The following is a 21,328-nucleotide window of genomic DNA, read 5'->3' as shown; positions in this document are numbered from 1 at the left end:
ATATATAGGGTAATATCATAAGCAAATTAAGAGAACATGGAAAAAAAATCATCAGATCAATGGATAAGGGAAGAGTTCATGACCAAACAAGACATAGAGAGGATCATGGAAAGTAAAATAGATAATTTTGATTACATTAAAAAGTTTTTGCACAAAAAACCTCCAATGCAGCCAAAATCAGAAGGAAAACAGAAAACTGGGAGGGAGAGGGAGGAAATTACAACAAATTTCTCTGATAAAGGCCTCATTTCTCAAATATACAAGAAAATGAGCCAAATTTATAAAAATAAGAGCCATTCCCAACTGACAAATGGTCAAAGCATAGGAAGAGGAAGTTTTCAGAAGAAATTAAAGCTATCAATACTCATATGAAAAAATGCCCTAAATCACTAATAATTAGAGAAATGCAAATTAAAACAACTCTGAGGTACCACTTCAAACTCATCAGATTGACTAACATAACAGAAAAAGAAAATGACAAGTGCTGGAGAGGATGTGCAAAAATAGGGACATTAATGCACTGTTGGTGGAATGGTAAATTGGTCCTACCATTCTGGGAGAATAGTTTGGAACTATACCCAAAAGGCTTTAAAACTGTGCACATGCTTTGACCATGCAATATCACTTCTAGGTCTACACCCCAAAGAGATCAAAGAAAAAGGAAAAAGACCTATATGTACAAAAACATTTATATTAGCTCTTTTTGTGGTGGCAAAGAATTGGAAACTGAAGGGAGACTCATCATTTGGGGAATGGCTAAACAAGTTGTGGTATATGATTGTGATAGATAGAATACAATTCTGCTATAAAATATGACAAGCAGGATGGTTTCAGAAAAGCCTGAGAAGACATGAACTGATGCAAAGTGAAATGAACAGAACCAGGACAACATTGTACACAGTAATAGCAATACTATAGTGATAATCATAAGTGAAAAAATTAGCTACTTCTGATCAATACAGTGATCCAAGACAATTCCAAAGGACTCATGATAGAAAATGCTATCCACCTCCAGTGAGAGAACTAATGAACTCTAAGTATTTAAAGCATTTTTCCACTTTATTTTTTCTCCACAACATAGCTAATGTGGAAATATGTTTTGCATGACTTCATCTGCATAACGGGTATCATGCTTCATGTCTTCTCCATGAATGGAAGAGGGAATAAAGGAAAATAAAGAATTTAGAACTGAAAATAAAAATTTTAAATTAAAAAAAAGAAAGAAAATAGGTGAGATTGAAGATGCATGAGAAAGGGAGATGACTGATGGAGCAAGGGTCACCAAAGAAAAGGGATCAAGGATACAGGTGGATGGTTTAGTGTCCTCATCTACAAAATGAGGAGCTTGGACTGAATGACCTGTAAGATTCTTTCAAGTTTTAACATTCTATGAATTCTTTCAATTCATTTTTAATTTATAAAAAGAGATTATGATGATTATGGTTAACAACTTACAAATACTATACTGCATTTATTGAATTAAATTCATGACAGGTATTCTGTTAAAAATGGTGGCTCCACTACTGTCTTCCTCCAAAATAATCAAGAATGACACAATTATTTTAAAAAATCATTTTTAATGTTTATTAATGAAAGAATTTAGCAGCCCTGTATTAGTAGAATTATACGGAACTTAGCACAACTTGAAGACAATTACAGTTTTAAGCACTGGCATGCTTTCAACATACTGTAATTTTTTTCTATAACTGGAAAGTTGCTGAGGTTTGTGACATGCCCCACTGTAAATATAAGTATTATTAAAAATTACAAACTGTTTTGTAATTATTTTGATAACCTCCTGAGCAGCAGCTCCTATGAAAGAAAAATGAGAAAAGTAAAATGTTTTAAATAGTTTACAATAGTTGCACAAAATTTAAATTAAGAACTCCATCATATTAATATTTCAAACTGAGTACTTCATAAGTAGTCCCAAAATGCCAGGTTTTTGTGTATCTCCACATAAAAGACGAGAACAATTCTTTACAAGCTCTTTATATATACATCATGTTTGAAAAAGAGTAAGTTAAAGAGTATATCTTTTCTAAATATGATCAATAGAGAGACAGCATGGTATGATAGAGAGCCAACCTCCAAGTAAGGAAGATCTAGGTTTAAATTCATTTCTGACATATCTCTGTGATCCTAAATAAGTCACTTAACCTCTAAGTGCCCCACACATTAAATATGTGTTTATGTATACATGTGCATGTGTACTCTGTGTGTATGTGTATACACACACACAACTACACATGTGTGTATATATGTACGTGTGTATGTGCACGTACACACACACTGCCATCCACACAGCTGATTATTAGCATTGATAAAGGCTGTGTCCTCACTGGGAGTTCCCTGCACAAATGACCATTATGCATGGGGAAGTGGGGGGGGGGAAGGTAGGTATAGGGAGGGAAGGCTAGAACTTTTTTCTCTAAATACTATGAACTTCTAATCGGGAAGACAGACAGATGCTGCTGCATTTTTCTCTATCTGAAATACTACAAGATTGCTAAGACTGCTTATTAAAAATTATGTCACTGACTCCTCTGAACAGAGCTTCCCCTTGAAGGATAAGTGATGTGATTATGTAGGATGAAAGTGGAGACACAGGCAAGTCACATTCAAGTTTCGTTTCATTTCAGATGCAAGGAAGGCATCTAACTAGTTGATGTCCACTAGGGTACTTTACCAACTGGTTTTCCTCAGCTGACTGGCCCACTACCAAACAATCAGTTATTATTTGTGGCTATTTTTTTCAGTCATTTTTCAGTCATGTGCAACTCTTCATGACCCCTTTGTGGGGTTTTCTTGGCAAAGCTACTGGAATGGTTTGCCATGTCCTTCTTCAGCTCATATTACAGATGAGGAAACTGAGGCAAATAGGGTGAAGTGACCTGCCCAAGGTCACACAGCTAGTAAGTGTCTGAGGCCAGATTTGAACTCACAAAGAAAAGTCTTCTTGACTCCAGGCCTGGTACTCTCCCTACTGTACCACCTAGCTGCCCAATTTGTGGCTACTGAATAACACCAAAATATTGGTATAACACAACAACTTTTCTGAATCTCAATATCCCAAGGGGCTTTGTCTTAATAAGCTGACCTAACCAGAAAAAGAAGAGGGGTAAAACTCAAGGAGACTTTTTTTTAAACCAAATTTACAAGGTGTTTTGGTGTTATGATGCTAGAGTCTCAGGTTTTTTTTTTCATATACAAAAAGGGGCAATTTTTCTATTATGAAAGAATAACAATTTCCTGGTTTAAAAAAAAACAAAAATTCTCATGCCAATTAAAAGGCTTTAGAAAATACACCTGGGAGACTAGTTATGAAATATACCTTGAAATTACTAGACACCTTGCATTATTTTATTTATGTTTCTTCAAATCCTCTCTTTCACTGCATGAAAAATAAAGGATATGGTTTCAATCTTTGTCTGAGAAAAAATATTATTAAAAATCTGGCTTTAGTGGGGATATGGCTCAATTCCTTACTTAGAAAATAATCCTTTTAAGAGGAATCTTTTTTAAAATAATTACTTAAATTACATTGATTATAAACATGAACAATCTCAAAAAAAGAAATTAAGCCTTTGGTGTTTGGGGATTCTAAATACATAAGATATAAGTTCTTTTCATGAAATTTTAATGATAACTATTAAAATTCAGAAAAAAAAACAGTACAAGTTTCAGCTATCATATTCACTTCTTAAATACTTGAAAGATGAATGATTTCATTGGTGCAGGTATTCCCCGATCATAATGCATAATGTAACTGTGCTAAATTGTCAGAGGACATTTTAGTGGATGATACCTGAGAGCTGCTCTGGAGGAAAAATCCATCAGCCTGCTGCTGATCTGGTGACCAGCCCCTCCCTAATGAAATGGGGTGGTCTTTCACCAGGCGTGTCCTGAAGCCTTTCTTTCCAGTTTGGCAAGGCCTCCCAGAAACTGCATCCTACTGGCCAAACCTCCAGGAACCCAGTGTCATCCCTACACCATGAGGAGCTCCTGGAAAAGGACTTTAGCCTAGAATGTTTATCCACCAGAAACTTAACATCTGAAGGGAGTATTCTATTTCAGTTTATATGGCAAAGGTTATTTTAAAAGGTAAAATATTGGACTAAGTGCTTCTCAGAAAGTAGCTAAGTAGAACTGTAACAAATGAACCTTTCTACCAAACTCACCTCCCAAGAATGCTGCGATCGTATGGGGCTCAGCAGCTCCGTACCGACAGCTACATAAGCACCAAGAAAAACATCTTGAAGTTAGTCTTAGCCATTAAAACAATTTATTATTATCATTACTACTACTAAAAATAGAAATTACTTACAATTCATGAACGTAATCATCTTTTACCATTACAGATAAACCATATTCCTGAAGGAAGCTGGTCAGGCAAGATTTCAGTTTCCCTATATCATCTTCAACTTGATAGTTATAAACTCCTAATAAAATAAATGTAAATTATTTTCCATTTAAAGACAAATTGCTTTAACAATTAACAGCTAGCTTATATTTACTCAGCTTTTTATAATCTTTATGCATTCTTACATCCTATATAATGCTCATAAGGGGACTGGCAGACTTAGGGACAACCTCTGATTGCAATGGCACAGGGAACACCTGGTGAGGAAACCCACCCCTGCTCTTTGTTGATGCAGACTGGTATCTACTCTGCAATTTACAGTCTTATACAGTGGCCTGGCCAAGTCACCCAGCCAAAATGTGCTGAGAGACAGCATTTAAACCTAGGGCTTCCTGATTCTGAGACTACACACACCACAATACCTGTCCTGAAACATTGTTATACTACTCAGTATGCAAACACTCATTGCTACTCTTATTGAAGTAACATATTAGGGCTTATCTATTCAAACGAAAAAGGCAACCATAACTTCAATGAATTTTTAAAAATATCCTAATCTAGATCCACATTCATTTGTTAAACCTCTTGAATCAAATGAGCTGGTATAAGTACAATAATAAACTCTTTTGTTAGGCCTGCTAATTAAAATAGCAGGTCCCAGGAGAACAGGCAGTTTAGAGCAGTGTTTATACTATACCCTGTGCTCTGCAACAGTGACCATAAATAATATTACTAATTTTGTCGATAATAATCTCCCTAGTACAATACTAGACCTTAAGATTAATAATATTCTCTGGTTCCCACATACTAAGACAGCAGTATAATAAATTTACCCAGCATTTGTCAGACCAAGAATTAAATTCTTTTCATTCAAAAAACAAATACTTACTGGGCATCTAGTATGTGCAGTGTACTAGATGTTGTGAGGGAGACAAAGGTAAATAAGGCATGTTCTAAACTCTAGCAGAGTTTACAATCCAGTAAATGGAGAAAAGCCATTTATACAAACAGACAGTAATTTACAAGGCTGAGTGAAAGCTCCATCTCTTCCTGCCTGTGTGAGCACAAATAAGTACCTTTCTGAGCTTCAGCTTCCTATCAGTAAAATAGAGCTAATACATCAAAACTGCTTGGTACTGGCTAAGAAATAGGGAGGTGGATCAGTGGAATAGGTTAAATATGCAAGACACAGTAGTCAATGACTATAGTAATCTATTATTTGATAAACCCAAAGACCCCAGCTTCTGGGATAAGAACACACTCTTTGAAAAAAACTGCTGGGAAAACTGGAAAAGAGTATGGCAGAAACTAGGCATAGACCCAAATCTCACACCATATACCAAAATAAAGTCAAAATGGGTTCAGGACTTAGATATAAAGGCTGATACCATAAGTAAACTGGGAGAACAAGGAATAGTTTACCTATCAGATCTATGGAGAACAGAAGAATTCATGACCAAATAGGAGATAGAGAACATTATGAAAAGCAAAATGGATAATTTTGATTACATTAAATTGAAAAGTTTTTGCACAAACAAAGCCAATGCAACTAAGATTAGAAGGAAGGTAGAAAATTGGGAAAGAATTTTTACAACCAGTCTTTCTGATAAAGGCCTCATTTCTAAAATATATAGAGAATTAAGACAAATTTATAAGAACACAAGCTATTCCCCAATTGAGAGATGGTCAAAGGATATGAACAGATGGTTTTCAGATGAAAAAATTAAAGCCATCTATAGTCATATGAAAAAATGCTCTAAATCATTATTGATTAGAGAAATGCAAATCAAAACAACTCTGAGGTACCACATCACACCTATCAGATTGGCCAACATGACAAAACATGAAAATGATAAATGTTGGAGAGGATGTGGAAAAATTGGAATGCTAATGTATTGTTGGTGGAGTTGTGAAATGATCCAACCATTTTGAAGAACAATTTGGAACTATGCCCAAAGGGCTACAAAAATGTGCATACCCTTTGATCCAGCAATAGCAGTTCTGGGGCTATATCCCAAAGAGATCAAACAAATGGGAAAAGGACCCACATGTACCAAAATATACATAGCAGCTCTTTTTGTGGTGGCAAAGAATTGGAAATTGAGAGGATGCCCATCAACTGGGGAATGGGGGAGCAAGTTGTGGTATATGAATGTAATGGAATACTATTGTGCTATAAGAAATGATGAACAGGCTAACTTCAGAAAAACCTGGAAAGACTTATATGGTCTGATGCTGAGTGAAATGAGCAGAACCAAGAGGACTTTGTACACAATAGCAGCCACGTTATGCAATGACTAAGAATGTTAAACTGAACCCTTCTCAGCATTATGAGGATCTAAGACATCTCCAGAGGCCTCGGGATGGAAAATGCTGTCCACATCCAAAGAAAGAAGTATGGAAGTCGAATTGCTCTCACTTATTTTTACCTTCTGTTGAGTTTTGTTTCACCTTTATGATGGTTCCTCCTATTGGTTTTAATTTTTACTTACAGCTTCACTAATGTGAAAATATGTTTAATGGGTATGTAAATATAAAGCCTATGTCAGATTGTGCGCCGTCTTGGGGGGGGGTGGGGGGGAGAAAAAGGGAGAAAAATTTTCAACTCAAAAGTATATGGAAAAAAATTTAAAAAATAAAAATTTAAAAAAAAAATAAATAAAATAGAGCTAATACCACCCATCCTACCTATACCTCACAAGACATGTGAGGATCCAGTTAGAACTTGACAAGTACAAAGTACTTGATTAAGTACTCTGTGAACTTTAAAGCACTACCTATCAATGGCAGCTATAATTACTATTATAGGAGAGCTATAACTGCTATGAGAAATCAAAGAAAGAAAGAATAACTTGGGGGGATGGGAATCAGGGAAGGCTACAAGGAGGGGGCATTTGCATTTAAACTATCAATGTGTTTTGCAAACATTTACATTAAAATTTTCTTTAAAAATTTAAGGGCAGTTCCTCAATATTGTTTACTGGATTTTAATTATATTATTATAACTTATTATATTTATTATATTATTAAATTAATATCCAGAAGGGCTGGGAAATTATAAAATGTTCTTAATTTAATCAATTCCCCCTAAAAATATAAGCACCCCTAATACAAATTCTCTGAAAATACTTCCTGAACGTAATTCACAAACCTGAACTTTCATTGATATCTGCTCTGCTAATGCAATGGTTACCTGGATATCTTCCATATTGTTTTTGGAATCTATCAACAGCTCGGAGCATTAAGTACAACACTATTTCACTATCTGGATTGTCCAAGCTGGAACCTGGAAATGGCAAAGGGGAAAAAAAACATCTCATTTGGACATATCACACAATAAGAAACAGTCAAGAGAAAAGTGTAATGGACACAGAATATTTTAGTGCATAACCAGTTTCAGTATGGAAGATAATTTCACTACTTAAACATTACCTATTACTAAATAGCAGAATTATAGGAATTAGAGCTGGAAGGAACATTCAAATTTCCATGATTCCACATTAAGTCCATTTTCAGGCCCACAGAGGTAAAGTGATCTGCCCAGAGTCAGAAAGGCAGCAGAGGCAGGACGTGAGCCCAGGCCTTCTAGCCACAGATCCAGCATCCTTTCCATTGCGCCCCACCGCCAAGGCCATGCTGTAAGTAGCAAAACTATTACTAGTGAAATGATTACGCATGAAAGAAGCCCTACGAATATGTTTAACATGTATAACCTATATCAGATTTCTCGCTGTCTTGGGGAAGGGAGAGGGGAAAGAGAGGGAGAAAAATTTGGAATTCAAAATCTTCTAAAAAATGAATGATGAAAACTATATTTACATGTAATTAAAAAAAAATAATAAATTACATTAAAAAAAAAGTCTTATGAAGCCCAGGCCAGTCTTTTAAAAAGCCCAACAAAAATGTTTCTTTTAAAAAAGCCCTCTCCCCAATAGAATGTAAACTCTTTGAGGGCAGGAATAGTTTTGATTTTGTCTCTGGGTTCCCAATGTCTAGCATAGCACCTGGCATATGGTGGGCACTTGACAAATGGTAGCTGAATTGAAAAAAAAAATCCACCTCTATTTATTGACCTCCAAATTCTGTTCTCTACTACTTGGTAATATGCTAATCTCTAATTCTTTGATTGTCATGTAAATGTGTGACCAGATAACAGATTTTATAGAGGCTTCCCATATCACACATACAAACTGACAATCACAACTATTTACATAGGTCTTTAATGGTAAAAATGAGTGTGTGGATACGTTCACTGCCCTTAATTGTGGAAGGTACAAATCATCAAAAGAAATCTCTTCATGTGGAATCACATCCCACCTTACAGTAGACAGGCAGGTGTGGGAGAAGGAGAATATTTATGGCTATCCTTATATCAAAATTAAAGAAAAAAAAAGACACTAATCTGAAAGTTATCTTTTTTCATAACTGAAATAGTTAAATTAATACTTCCTTGGTAACTTAATGTAATTGTTTTTAATTAAATTAGTTTTAACATTTCAAAATAATTTAAAATGTATTTTCATTGTCTGACTTTCTATATATAAATGCATACAGAAGCACATACATAAACATACAAATAAATAAGTAAAATTAGCTGTCTGAGTCTTTTTCCTTCTGAGTTCAGGTCACTCCAGGCAGGCTGATTATAGCCTTCTGAATGCTAAAAATATAGTTTCTGGTTCTAAGAACCTTCGCCATAAGAACCATTGCACTGGAAGCCTATCCCTTCACCTCAGTATCACCTGAGAAAAATAACAGCTGTTATCCAGCTTTAGGCAGGGTCACAGTGATATAGGCTTCACATGACCCCCACACAAGTGATTCTATCATATATTACACGGTAAAAGTGCTTATATGTCTGCAAGGCCAGCAATAAAAAGAATTGTTTCAAGGTAGTAAGATAGCTGTTTGGAGATCTCATATACTCACTAATTTCCTCCTTATTAATAGTGTCCACGCCATATTCTTCAGCGAGGGATCGACACCTCACCACTCGAAGAAATGCTGAATTGCTGCCTAAACACAGGGAAACATTATCAAATTAAATGAATGGTTGCAGCAGATTAATGTTCTAAATCACAGGTCCTTATAGCTACATGACATTCTGTGTAAACCCTTCACAGAAATGTGCTATGAAGAGATTTCTTCCACCAACAGGGAAGAGAACAGATTCTAAAAGGAATCTGAAATGGCTGACTCCGCATCTAGTTCAGCATCCTGCCTTCAGTAAATGCATGATGCCACATATGTGACAACAAAGGCCATTAAAACCATCAAGGTAGACTTCAGTATTCCTGAGAGAGGAGGACCATGTGGCTGTACTGTGTGACTGTTTATTTTCAGGTACTAAAAACATTTTTAAAAAAAGGTATTAAAGTAAATCAAATCAACTAATACTTGAGTATCTAATATGTGCAAAGCTCAGTATTAACTGGACTCAATCTTTCAGACATCTGGGAGTTTAAAACTTAAGAGACAACTTGGATGTGGATGCACAAGTGACAGGGCGTACAATGAAAGGAGAACAGTAATCACGACAGTTGCCTGTAGAGCACAGCAGCAGAGGCTTCGGGTCACAGAGGAACGGCAGCTGCACGGGCATAGGCTCAGCTGGCTTCTTGGAGACAGCTCTGGGACAGGAGTTATGCATGCAGTGTTTCCTCCTGTCCCAGCAAGTGAAATGGGAGGAACTATCTTTTGTGTAGGAGTGGGGTAGAGAATGATTCAATTGCATAATTTTGCCTTGGCATTTACTTTGACTGAAATTCAGGCCTAATTAAAAGCTCTACTTTTTCTAAATTCATAAATCCATGAATAGATGATGTGGTATATAACAATACCTGACCAGTTACAGTTACAAAGTACTTTCACACACACTGCCTCACTGGATCCTCATCACAAACCTATGGGTTGCCAGAGACAAGCTAGCACAGACCCATTAAAGGATGGAACCCTGTGACAAAGAGAGTCCAGGTATCAGGATCCCATTTTAAGGAAGGGACTGTGGATCAGGGAAGCTAAAGATCCCTGATGAAGCTAGGACAGGAACCTCCAAGCACCAGGATAAAAATGTTTTACCGCTACACAAAAGTAACTGACCTTGTTCATTTTAAGCAATGTGGAAAATCATAGGATCCTGTTATTTCTATCCAGAAGAGAATTTAGAGATCTAATTCTATGTCCTCATTTTACAGGAGATACAATAGGTGTGGTGAAATTCATGGCCTGCCCAAAGTCATGGCCAACAAGTAGGATAACTGAGATGTGAACCCAGGTCTGCACATCCATCTCTTTTACACTACATAAAGGCTTGGACTATATTCTCATTCTTATGCTAAACCTAGTTTAACTAATAATAATAACAAAGCCTTTACATAGCACTGTAAGGATTACAAAATGCTTTACAATTATTATGTCATTTCACCCTCACAACAACCCTGGAAGATTATTATCTCCATTTTCCAGATGAGGAAACTAAGAAAGGCAGAAGTTAGATGACTTGCTCAGAGTCGTGCAGCTAGTGTTTGAGGCTAGATTCAAACTCAGGTCTTTCTGACTTCAGGTCTAGTGCTCTAACCACTGCACCAACTAACTCCTTCTAATTGTAATTTTTGTAATTTTGTAATTCTAATAATAAAAATGTCTAAATTTTTGTTGAAATTATGATTCTTATCAGTTGGGGAATGGCTGAAGAAGTTGTGATACATGAATGTAATGGGATACTATTGTGCTATAAGAAATGATGAGCAGGCAGACTTCAGAAAACAGAAAAACCTGGAAAGACCTGCATGGACTGATGCTGAGTGAAGTGAGCAGAACTAGGAGAACACTGTACACAGTAACAGCCACGTTGTGCGATGACTAACATTGATAGACTTGGCCCTTTTCAGCAAGGTAAGGATCTAAAACATCTCCAAAGGTCTCATGATGGAAAATGCTATCCACATCCAAAGAAAGAACTATGGAGTTTGAACGAAGATTGAAGTATACTATTGGCTATTTTATTTTCTTCTGTTTTGTTTTGTTTCCTCTTTCTGGTGGTTCCTCCTATTGGTTCTAATTCTTCCTTACAACATCACTAATGTGAAAATATGTTTAATAGGAATGTACACATATAGGCTACATCAGATTTCGCCCCATTTTGGAGAGGCAGGTAGGTAGGGAGGGGGAGAAAAATTTAAAACTCAAAAGCTTATGGAAGTGCTTCTTGATAAATCAAAATAAATTAATAAAAAAAGAAATTATGATTCTTATAGAATATACAGAGTCCATTTCTACTTACTTTATTCACTTTAGGGTTGGGAAGTAGGATTAAGCATATAATCTTATCAATCACAGAACATCAAGGCTGGAAGGGTCCTTAAAGGCCATCTAGTTCAACTATATCTGAATAAGAAATTCCTCCACACCATACCAAACCAGTGTATATGCAGCCCTTGCTTAAAGAACATCAGTGAGGCCAAACCCTACTACTTCCCAAGCCAGACCACTTCACTTTGGGATCTTTCTAATGTTAGGAAGCTTTTTTTTTCCCCAACATCCACAACTTTTATCTATTTTTCTGTGGAGCCACACAAAACAAGACCTTCAAATATGTGAAGATAGCTACCGTGTCCTCCTGAGTCAATTTATTCTTATTCAATCAATATTGCTTTTAAAAGTTTTACGGATGCCTTTTGCTCTAATATAACTTTCATTTTGAGTATACCCTCCCAGCCCTCCAATGAGACAGAAAAAAGAATAACAGTTCATCCAAACCAATTAACAAATAAACCATATCTGACAGCATGTGCAACAATCTATACCAAGAGTAGCCCACTTCTTAACCAAAAGAAAGCAACTCATCTCCTCATTTCTTCTCCAGGGCCAAGCTCTAGGATCACTGTAATTATTGCAAAATGTTCAGTGTCATCTTTTTTTTTTCCATTTGTACTGTTGTAGTCACTGTATATAGTGTTTTCCTAGTACAGCTTATGTCTCTCTGAATTAATGTAAGTTTCCCATGTTTCTCTGAATTCCTTACATTCACTTACAATATAAGTATGTATGCATATGCCTTAATTAGTTCAGCCATTTCATAAATTATGGATATCCACTCTGTTTCTAGTTCTTTGCTATCACAAAAAAGGCTTGCTATGCAATTTGGAACTATACCCCAAAAGTCATTAAATTGTTCCTATCATATGCATAGTACTAGTAGGCTTATCCCCCAACGAGATCAAAGAGGGGAAAAAAACTCATGTACAAAAATAACTATAGCACCACTTTTTGTTGTAACAGAACAAGAGACAAAGTGTCTATCAGATGGAAAATTGCCGAACAAATTATGGTAATATGAATGTAATGGAATATTATTGAGTTATAAGAAATGAGGGATTCAGAAAAACCTGAGAAAATCTGTATGAACTGTTGCAGGGTGAAGTGAATAGGCCCAGAAGAACAATTTATACAAATGACAGTAACACCGAAGGGAAAAAACTCTTAAAGACTGATGTATTACCAGCCTTAACCTCAGAAAGACAGATGATGAATTATGCTTCCTACCTCTTGGCAGAGAGGTGATGGACTAGAAGAGCTAAATGAGATATACATTTTCAGACATGACCAATGTGTGGATTTGATTTTAGGGACTATACATAGGAGAGCTTTTACTCTGGGGGAAGGGGAGAATAGAAGTGAAGGTAGGGATATAAAACTATGAAAAGAGTGTCAAGGACTCATTTAAAAATACATAGGAGAGCAGAAGGATGTTCAGATAAGCTGAATTGTGCTGGAACTACCATGCTAAATTTGAAATATACATACTTTAAAAAAAATAAACTGTACATGGTAGAATGTCAAGATTTAAGATACAGTTCCTTTTTGTTTTCTTGTTCTTTTAATAGGGGAATGTTACTGTTGTTGATGTTTGTCAAGTTCCTAATAATAAAAAGGGGAAGAAATGAAAGAGGGTTATTATGAATACTTTGATAAATATGGTACCTTTCTGCTTTGACTTTCTTAGATTCAATAGTTTCGTTTTCTCTTTTTGTCCTCCTTGCTTTTCCTCATGAACCTATTTATTCTTAGCTTTAGTACTTCTGACATGATAATCTTATTGTAAGATGATGTCACAATTCTGTGTTCCTGCTCTACTATCTGCTCTTGATTCCATCTACTCCAAGTGTCTTTTAAAAATTAAGTTGATTGATGAGTTCTCTGTGCATCTACATAAGTCTCATTAGACAGGTTACCCTTTTCTTCTGCATGGAATTGTTTCTTCTCTTTGTGTCTTCAGAATTTCAATATCAAGAGCTTCCTATTCCTCTTAGGCTACAGAATTTTAAGCCACGGAATCCCACCTATCATTCGTCTGAACTCTTTGAAAGCCTGAAGTTTTCCTAAAATCTATGTCAGACTAAATTCTCTCCTCTTCTATTACTAGTTTTAAAATGGAATGGTCATTTACTGAACTCTCACCATTTCCATCCCAGTAACCAGTTCCTCTTTATTAGTGAGAATCAGACACAGAATAGCAATTCTCCTCATTAAAAAACCAAAAACACCTTCTAACTTTAACTGAAATTCATGAAGTATTTTAAAGTTTACAAAGCACTTTACTTATCTTATTTAAACCTGATAATACCTCTCCATTTTGTAGATGAAGAAAATGAGGCCCAGTGAAGTGACATAACCATAGTCACACAAATACGAGTCAGAGATAGGATTTAAACCCAGGTTTTTCTGACTCCAAGCCACACGGCCTCTAATAAAAAGCAGTTTTCTAACTTTCGAAGGACAAAATTATCATTCATATACCCGAGAAAGTGGCTGCTCTGCTTTGGGCAGACAGAGAACTCTAGCAGATGTCTGGATAGCTAAAGGGCCTTGTCACTACAAGATCATGCCTTCACGGGGGCAGTTAGGTGGCACAGTGCAAAGAACTCCAGCCTCGGAGTCAGGAGGACCCGAGTTCAAATCTGGCCTCTGACACTTGACACTTAAGTAGCTGTGTGACCCTGGCCAAGTCACTTAACCCTGAGTGCCTCACCAAAAAAAAGCAATTAAAAAAAAAAAGAATCATGCCTTCACACCAGGTGGGTGATACATTTCCCAAACTCTTCTATCTCTTCTTTTTGAGTACGTGGTCTGTAGTCTCCTCCAATAAATGTAAGTAACAGAATGTCAGCTCCTTCTGTGCAAGGGCTACTATTTCATTTTGTCTCTGGGTGCTCAGCACATAGCCCTAGTGCCTCGCATATAAGATGGTCTCTACAAATGCCTGGTGAATTGAAATGAATTGAGTAACAATATGTCTTCTGTTTCTGCCTTCATTAATCTTCCTGCAAAGACTCTCCATCATGCTCCTTCTTTTTCTCCTCCTCCTCCGGTTTCTGGATTTCCACACAACTTTATCTTTTTCATATACAATATTATTCTAACCTCACTTTTACTTATCCTGTTGCCTCTGAATAAAGGAATTGGGACTGGAAGATGTCACTGATTCCAACTGAGCCTCGGTGATAACTATGAGGTAAAACCTGCCTCCTCAAATCAGAATGTCTGTATTTTTTCGCTTGTTATCGAAACAGAGAAGCTGTTGGGAAAATTCTATGACGGTCCCATCCAAACTTGGGTTTTGTTGTTTTAAAACTGACTTTTAAGAAATGAAAGAAAATATTATCAATCTTTTGGACAACAATCATTCTCCACAGGACTTGAGAAACTCTTCCTTATATTCCAACCACAAGGACCAAAATGAGCACTGAAACTGACATAGTTGATAAGACCTAGTAAATAAGTAGAAGGGAGCTTGAATGTCCTATAAGAGTTCATCTTCAACATACATTTTAGATAACCATTTATACTAATTTATTCCTCATTACTTAAAATGAATAAAGAAATGAATTTTGTATAAATGTAAATAGTGTTTAATTTTAATTTCCTTTCAGTATTGTTATAGATATAATATTTACTCAGTGGCTAAGTTTTGCACTATTGTACCCAGTCTAGTACCTTATATATATTAGGTACTTAATAAATGTTTGTTGGCAAAGTTAATTCTTCCTTTTTTTAAATGACAATTTACACACCTAACTAATCATCATAGCTCTATACATTTAGGTAAGGTTTCATCAACAGAGGAACCTGTGCAGATTTTGAATCATTTAAACTTCCTGACAGTCTCCCCAACAACATGCTTTGTGTACATTACAACAAGCAAAATAATAAAGCAAATGAATCCAAGGCAACTTACAGAGTAACTTTAATTCTTTCTGTGAAATGGACTCTGGTGCCTGTAAAAAGACAAATGTTTGTTTTGTTCCAGAGTAAAAGCAGATGTTAAAAGAGAATCCAACGAGCAATAGGATCAATAACAGATCAGAAGAGCTTTTCCCAGGACCTGGGAGGGTATTTTTAAAATGGGACTGTGTAGACGAAAGCAGAGCCTAGGCCAACAACTCACCTGACCAATAGACTGGAGCAATTTGGCAGCATGATTACCCACAGCAGCAGCATCTGTTTTTGCTTTTTCACGGTAACTAGAAAATAGGAGAATTAAAAATAGATACTCAGAACACAATTTGATACACTCTTAAAATTAATATCCTGAAACCAGACAACAAAAGGCATCCATTTCTCCTCCTCAACAAGATGCTGATTTGGTAAACCTGACATTTGTCATCACACAGTATGATATGAAAATGACACTTGCAATCAGTGAACCTGATATGGTATTAAAAGCACTGGATTCCAAGAGTTAAGAAATCAGGGTTTTGGTTCTGACTCCACAACTGGCTAATCCCAGGACCTTTGGCAAGTCACAAAACTTGACCCTGATTCATCTGTAAAAATAAAGGACTACTTATATGATCTCTAATGTCTCTTTCTAGTTTTAAATCTTTGATCATACATATACTATGTGTAGAAACTAAAATAGTTCTAGTGCTATTTGAAATTCAGTCTTTACCATATATTAATTAATCCACAATGTGTGCTAGTCATTTTGAGGCAAATATTCCAACATACCCGTGAAATACAAGAAAATTTAGAGAAAAACTTGAGTATGATGAACAGATCCTCTATGGAAAGCCTATGAGAACAAACAACTTTATGATGAAGCATCTACCTTCTGACAGAGAGGGAATGAACTCAATATACAGCATGAGATACGTTTTTGAACATGGCCAATGTGGGGATTTGCCTTACTTGACTATGAATTTTGGTTACAGAAGTTTTTTTCTTCTTTTTTCTCAGTTTGGGAGGAGACAGAGTAGGTTGTGGGGAGCCAGGGATAAGGTTGCCAAAAAAATGAAATGAAATTGAAACATGTTTTGAAATGCACAGAAGAGAACAGAAGGAAGGACAGAATTAAAGACAAATAGGACAGCTTTTGAGAGTAACATGTTGCATTTATAACATACTAAAAAAAAGAGCAAGTGTTACATAAAGATTCATAGTTTCACGTACAACCTTCCTGGTTCTACTGAGTAAAAAGAAGTGCTTGTTTTGGTTGTTTTTTAAGAATTAAAAAATGAGGAAAAATCTCTGGGAGGAACATGAACAAGAAATGAACAGGATGAGAAGTTATGGATGGCTTATGATCTGTGCCAAGGGAAGACTTGTACCAAGATCAAAGATCCAATGAAATATTCACATACATATGAAGTTCTATTTTTACCCTAGGAAACCAAGAAACTTCATATAATTTATTTGCTCTCTTATTTGAATCAGTGAAAGACATTATTAGAATTTTATATATATGGGGAACCAGTGGAACAGTGAGGTTAAAGATCTTTTCCAAAATTAGATGTTCAAAAAAAATTACTTACACATTTTGTAATTTTATAAATTTTCCAGAATCTGCAATCATATCAGGAATAGTACCTCGAACAGGTAAGTTTCCTTGACCCTCTCTTGCCACAAATTCTTTTAAAGCCCGAGCCAAAATCCAAAAGGGTGGACTCTATAAGCACATAAAAAAAATGCCAACTGAAATTTCACTTTGTAACATGTATGTTTAGGTAACAGTGCTCTTAAAGAATCTTATTACCTGTTTGGTAATATTGATACAGTGATCATCATTAAATATGTCTTCAATACTGCTTGGTATCTAGAAAAGAACAGAGAAAGCATTCATTTCTATTTCTTATTTAAGAACAGGGAAAAGAACACTGATTCCAGAGTCAAAGAACTTGGATTCCAATTCTGCCTCTGGGGCTTAAGTCATTTAACATTCTTGGGCCTCAGTTTCCTCTTCTGTAAAATGAAGGGTTAGACTAGATGGCTCTGTAGTCCCTTCCAGCTCTGGATTCCCTTACGAATTGGCCCAGTTTGCATTACCTGACTTTTCTTTTTCATATAAATTCAGTTCTTTAAATAATCAAATTGCATTTTCAAGATGAATCTATGTGAGGTGATAATAAAACAAGATATCAAACAGAAAAGACAAATTCTTTTTCTCCCCCAGGTACTTAGGTTGATGGGGATAATGTGTCCCCCATTTGAATATAAGCTCTTTAAAAATCAAAGATTGTTTAATTCTTTGGATTTATATCTCCAATGCCCATAACAACACCTGGCACATAGCTGGCATTTAATAAATGCTTACTATTCTGTAGGGCAGTTTGGAACTATGCCCAAAGGGCTATAAAACTATGCATACCCTTTGACCTAACAATACCACTGCTAGGTCTGTATCCCAAAAGAGATGGAAACCAAAAAGGAAAAGGACCTACATGTACAAAAATATTTAAGGCAGCTCTTTTCTGGGGGTAAAGAATTAGAAATTGAGGGGATACCAATCAATTGAGGAACGGCTGAAGTTGTGGTATGTGATTATGATGGAATATTATTGTACTATATATATTTGCCTTTATCTAAGTCAGAGGTTCCCAAACTCATTGATCCAACAGCCTCATTTAAAAAAAAAAATTATGGGGTAGCTAGGTGGCGCAATGGATAGAGCACCGGCCCTGGATTCAGGAGGACCTCAGTTCAAATCTGGCCTCAGATACATAACACTTACTAGCTGTGTGACTCTGAGTAAGTCACTTAACTCCACCACTTAGCCAAAAAAAAAATTACTCAGTGTCCCCCTGGGGTCAGGTTAGGTTAACCCTTCTTTTTATTCAACACCCCCCAATTGCACTTGAGGCTACTACCATTCCCTTGGATAGTTCCAGCGCCCTCTAGGGGGCGGTATCACCCACTTTGGGAACCTATGATAAGTCATAACTAGATCTTTGCATAAGGAAGCTTGCATTGAAAGAGTGATTGGAAAGAAGAGAGTAAGTAGATGTCACAGTAGATAGAGTGCAAAATTTGAAGTCAGGAAGACGAGTTCAAATCTTGATTTAGATGCTTACTAGTTATGTGATCCTAGGCAAGTCACTTAGCCTGTCTGTTTCAGTTTTCTCATCTATAAAATGAGTATAATAATAGCACCTATCTCCAAAGTTGCTGTGAGGATAAAATGTGATAATATTTGTAAAGCACTTTGCAAACCTTAAAGCATTATGTAAATGCTAGCTATTATTAGTAAAAATTTAGAGGCCTGACACTGGGAAGACCAGTACACAGTACTATTGCAATAGTCCAGATGAGTGGCAATCGGGGCAAAATTGTGAGATACTGTGGAGGCAGAAAAGATAGAACTTTGATATCAGATATGAAAGGTAAAAAAGGAAAAAACTAAAAATTCAAAACAAATGTTTTCAAGGTAAGAAACTGGATAAATGGTGGTGCCACTGACAGAACTAATAAAAGCAGGAGGTTGAGTATGTTTTGGTGAAAAAGATAATAAATTCGATTTTAGATATGTTGAAATTTGAAATGATAGCAGAATACCCACATAGAGATATGCTATAGGCATTTGGAGATGTAATTTTGGAGTGCAGATGAAGGATGAAGAAAGGAGGTTGAGATTTGGGAATCCTCTTATAGAACTGTATAGAGGTGCTCTTGGGAAAGAATGAGATTACACCCTCTCTCCTTGTAGAGAAAGAAAAGAAAATAGCCAAGAACAGGATGCTAAAAAGTCAACAAAAGGAGGAAGAAGGAGAATGAAGGAGAACTAATTAGAAAGAGAAAAGGAGAATGAGGAGAGTATGGTCTCTCTAAAGCCAAAGGAAAGGTGACCAAAAGTATCTGACGCTTCAAAGACATCAAAGAAGATGGGGATTGGGGGCAAAGGCAATTCAATTTGTTGATAAGAAAGTAACTGACAACGCTTCAGACAGCAGTTAGAGTACTGTGGACAGAAACCAGACTGCAAAGGTTTTGGGGAGCCAGCAGAAGCATCAGGTATAAGTAACTTTATTCAGTTTAGCACTATCTCATTATAAGTTATTGTTAACATAAAGAACGAATGAAGAGACTTCAATATGCTTGTAGCAAGAGGAGAAGGCACGGGAGATGGACAGATTCAAAATATGTGTGACACCTATCAGTTTGGAAAAGTTAACAAAAAAGGAAAATGATGATGCTGTTGGAGCTGTGGGAAAACAAGGACATTAAAGCACTGTCACTTGAGCTGTGAACTCGTCCAGCCATTATAGGAAGCAATTTGGAACCATGCCCAAAAAGCTAGTAGACTGTACATACTCAATGACCTAGTGGTAATACTACTAGATTTATACCCCAAAGAGATCAAGGAAAGAAGAAAAGATCTATATGTAAAAAAAAAAAATTATGGCAGCTCTTTTTTGTGCTATCAAAGAACTGGAAACTGAGGGGGATGCCTATCAACTTAGGAAATGGCTAAATAAGTTACATTATATAAATGTGATCAAATACTACTGTGCTATGAGAAATGATGAAGGGGATGGTTTCAGAGGAACATGGGGAAAGGTCAGGAGAACAACATATACAATAACAGCAACATTTTAAAGACAAAAACTTTAAAAGACTGAGGAATTCTAATCAACATAATGAACCACCACAATTCCAGAGAACTCAAGATGAAACATGCTACCCCCTCCTGATAGAGAGATGATAAACTTAGATATATGAGACAGAATTTTTTTTGGACACAGTCAATGCTGGAATTCATTTTGCTTGACTATACATTTTTGTAACAGGAGTTTTATTTTTCTTGCTTTCTCAATTTGGGCAGGGGGAAGGGGAAAGAAGGTCAAAAGAGACTGTGAACCTGAAGATAAAATGTAATTCAAAAAAGAAGAAAAGACACGTGAGAGAGGAAGAAGGATAGGGCAAGTTCTCAGAATATGCATTATGACATAGGAGGGAAGGAAAAGAAGGTGGGTGATGATGCTGGGTAGTGAGGGATGAAGAAGGGAAGATGAGAGGGAGTTCTCATCAGATGGCTCCACTCTTTTCAGTGAAGTAGGAGGCTAAATCATCTGCTGTAAGTGTGAGGCATGATAACGTAGTTGGGGCTTGAGAAAAGTGGAAAAAGTTTGGAATGTAACAAAAATGCCTGCTAGCACTAAAATGGACTTAATAGCTGTGAATTTTTCCAATTTCATGAAAAATAAAGAATAACCTCACAAAGATCACACTGATCAAAAGTAGACGGATATGTTAAATAAACACATCTTACTGCATGTGTCACAGACACATGAGTCTCTAAAATAGCAGCAAAACTTGAGCATTAATTACAATTTCTGATTCAAGTACAGACTGTGCAGGTATATACACTGAATGTTAATAGTGTTGATATCAACTATAAAGAAGTGGTCTATAACCGAGCTCTGAAATACTTTGATATGTCTTTAGATATCTCTAGAAACATATTTCATAGCTCATTTATAGAGCACTTCTGTATTTTAAAAGTAGTTTTTAATATTATCGGAGCCAAACAACCACCGTGTCAGGTATGTAGTACAAGTATTATTGTTCTCATTTTACATATGAGGACACTGAGGCTAAGAGAGGTACTTGCCTAAGCTGCAGCGCTAAGAACTGAGGTGCCCCATCTACAAATTTTGTATTCCTTTTACTATACCAAAATAACTCAAAGTT

The 21,328-nt window shown here is 36.1% G+C and overlaps 1 protein-coding gene across 1 annotated transcript in view; it reads right to left on the bottom strand.

Annotated features, from left to right (window-relative positions):
• Positions 1–1,557: 1,557 nt before the first annotated feature.
• Positions 1,558–21,328, bottom strand: part of NAE1 (NEDD8 activating enzyme E1 subunit 1) — a 49,353-nt gene continuing 29,582 nt past the window's right edge. Inside the window, 10 exon segments of the mRNA XM_020989441.2 lie at positions 1,558–1,736; positions 1,739–1,812; positions 4,182–4,231; positions 4,328–4,442; positions 7,557–7,649; positions 9,293–9,379; positions 15,600–15,639; positions 15,810–15,885; positions 17,176–17,309; positions 17,397–17,456. Of these exon segments, the coding sequence (XP_020845100.1) occupies positions 1,701–1,736; positions 1,739–1,812; positions 4,182–4,231; positions 4,328–4,442; positions 7,557–7,649; positions 9,293–9,379; positions 15,600–15,639; positions 15,810–15,885; positions 17,176–17,309; positions 17,397–17,456 (765 nt within the window). The 3' untranslated portion in view covers positions 1,558–1,700.

Source organism: Phascolarctos cinereus, unplaced genomic scaffold, assembly GCF_003287225.1.
Source record: "Phascolarctos cinereus isolate Bilbo 61053 unplaced genomic scaffold, phaCin_HiC Scaffold_2;HRSCAF=192, whole genome shotgun sequence".
In the NCBI taxonomy this organism is placed as follows: domain Eukaryota; kingdom Metazoa; phylum Chordata; class Mammalia; order Diprotodontia; family Phascolarctidae; genus Phascolarctos; species Phascolarctos cinereus.
The sequence above is the reverse complement of the archived record's forward strand: the minus strand, read 5'-3'. Positions and strand labels throughout refer to the sequence as shown.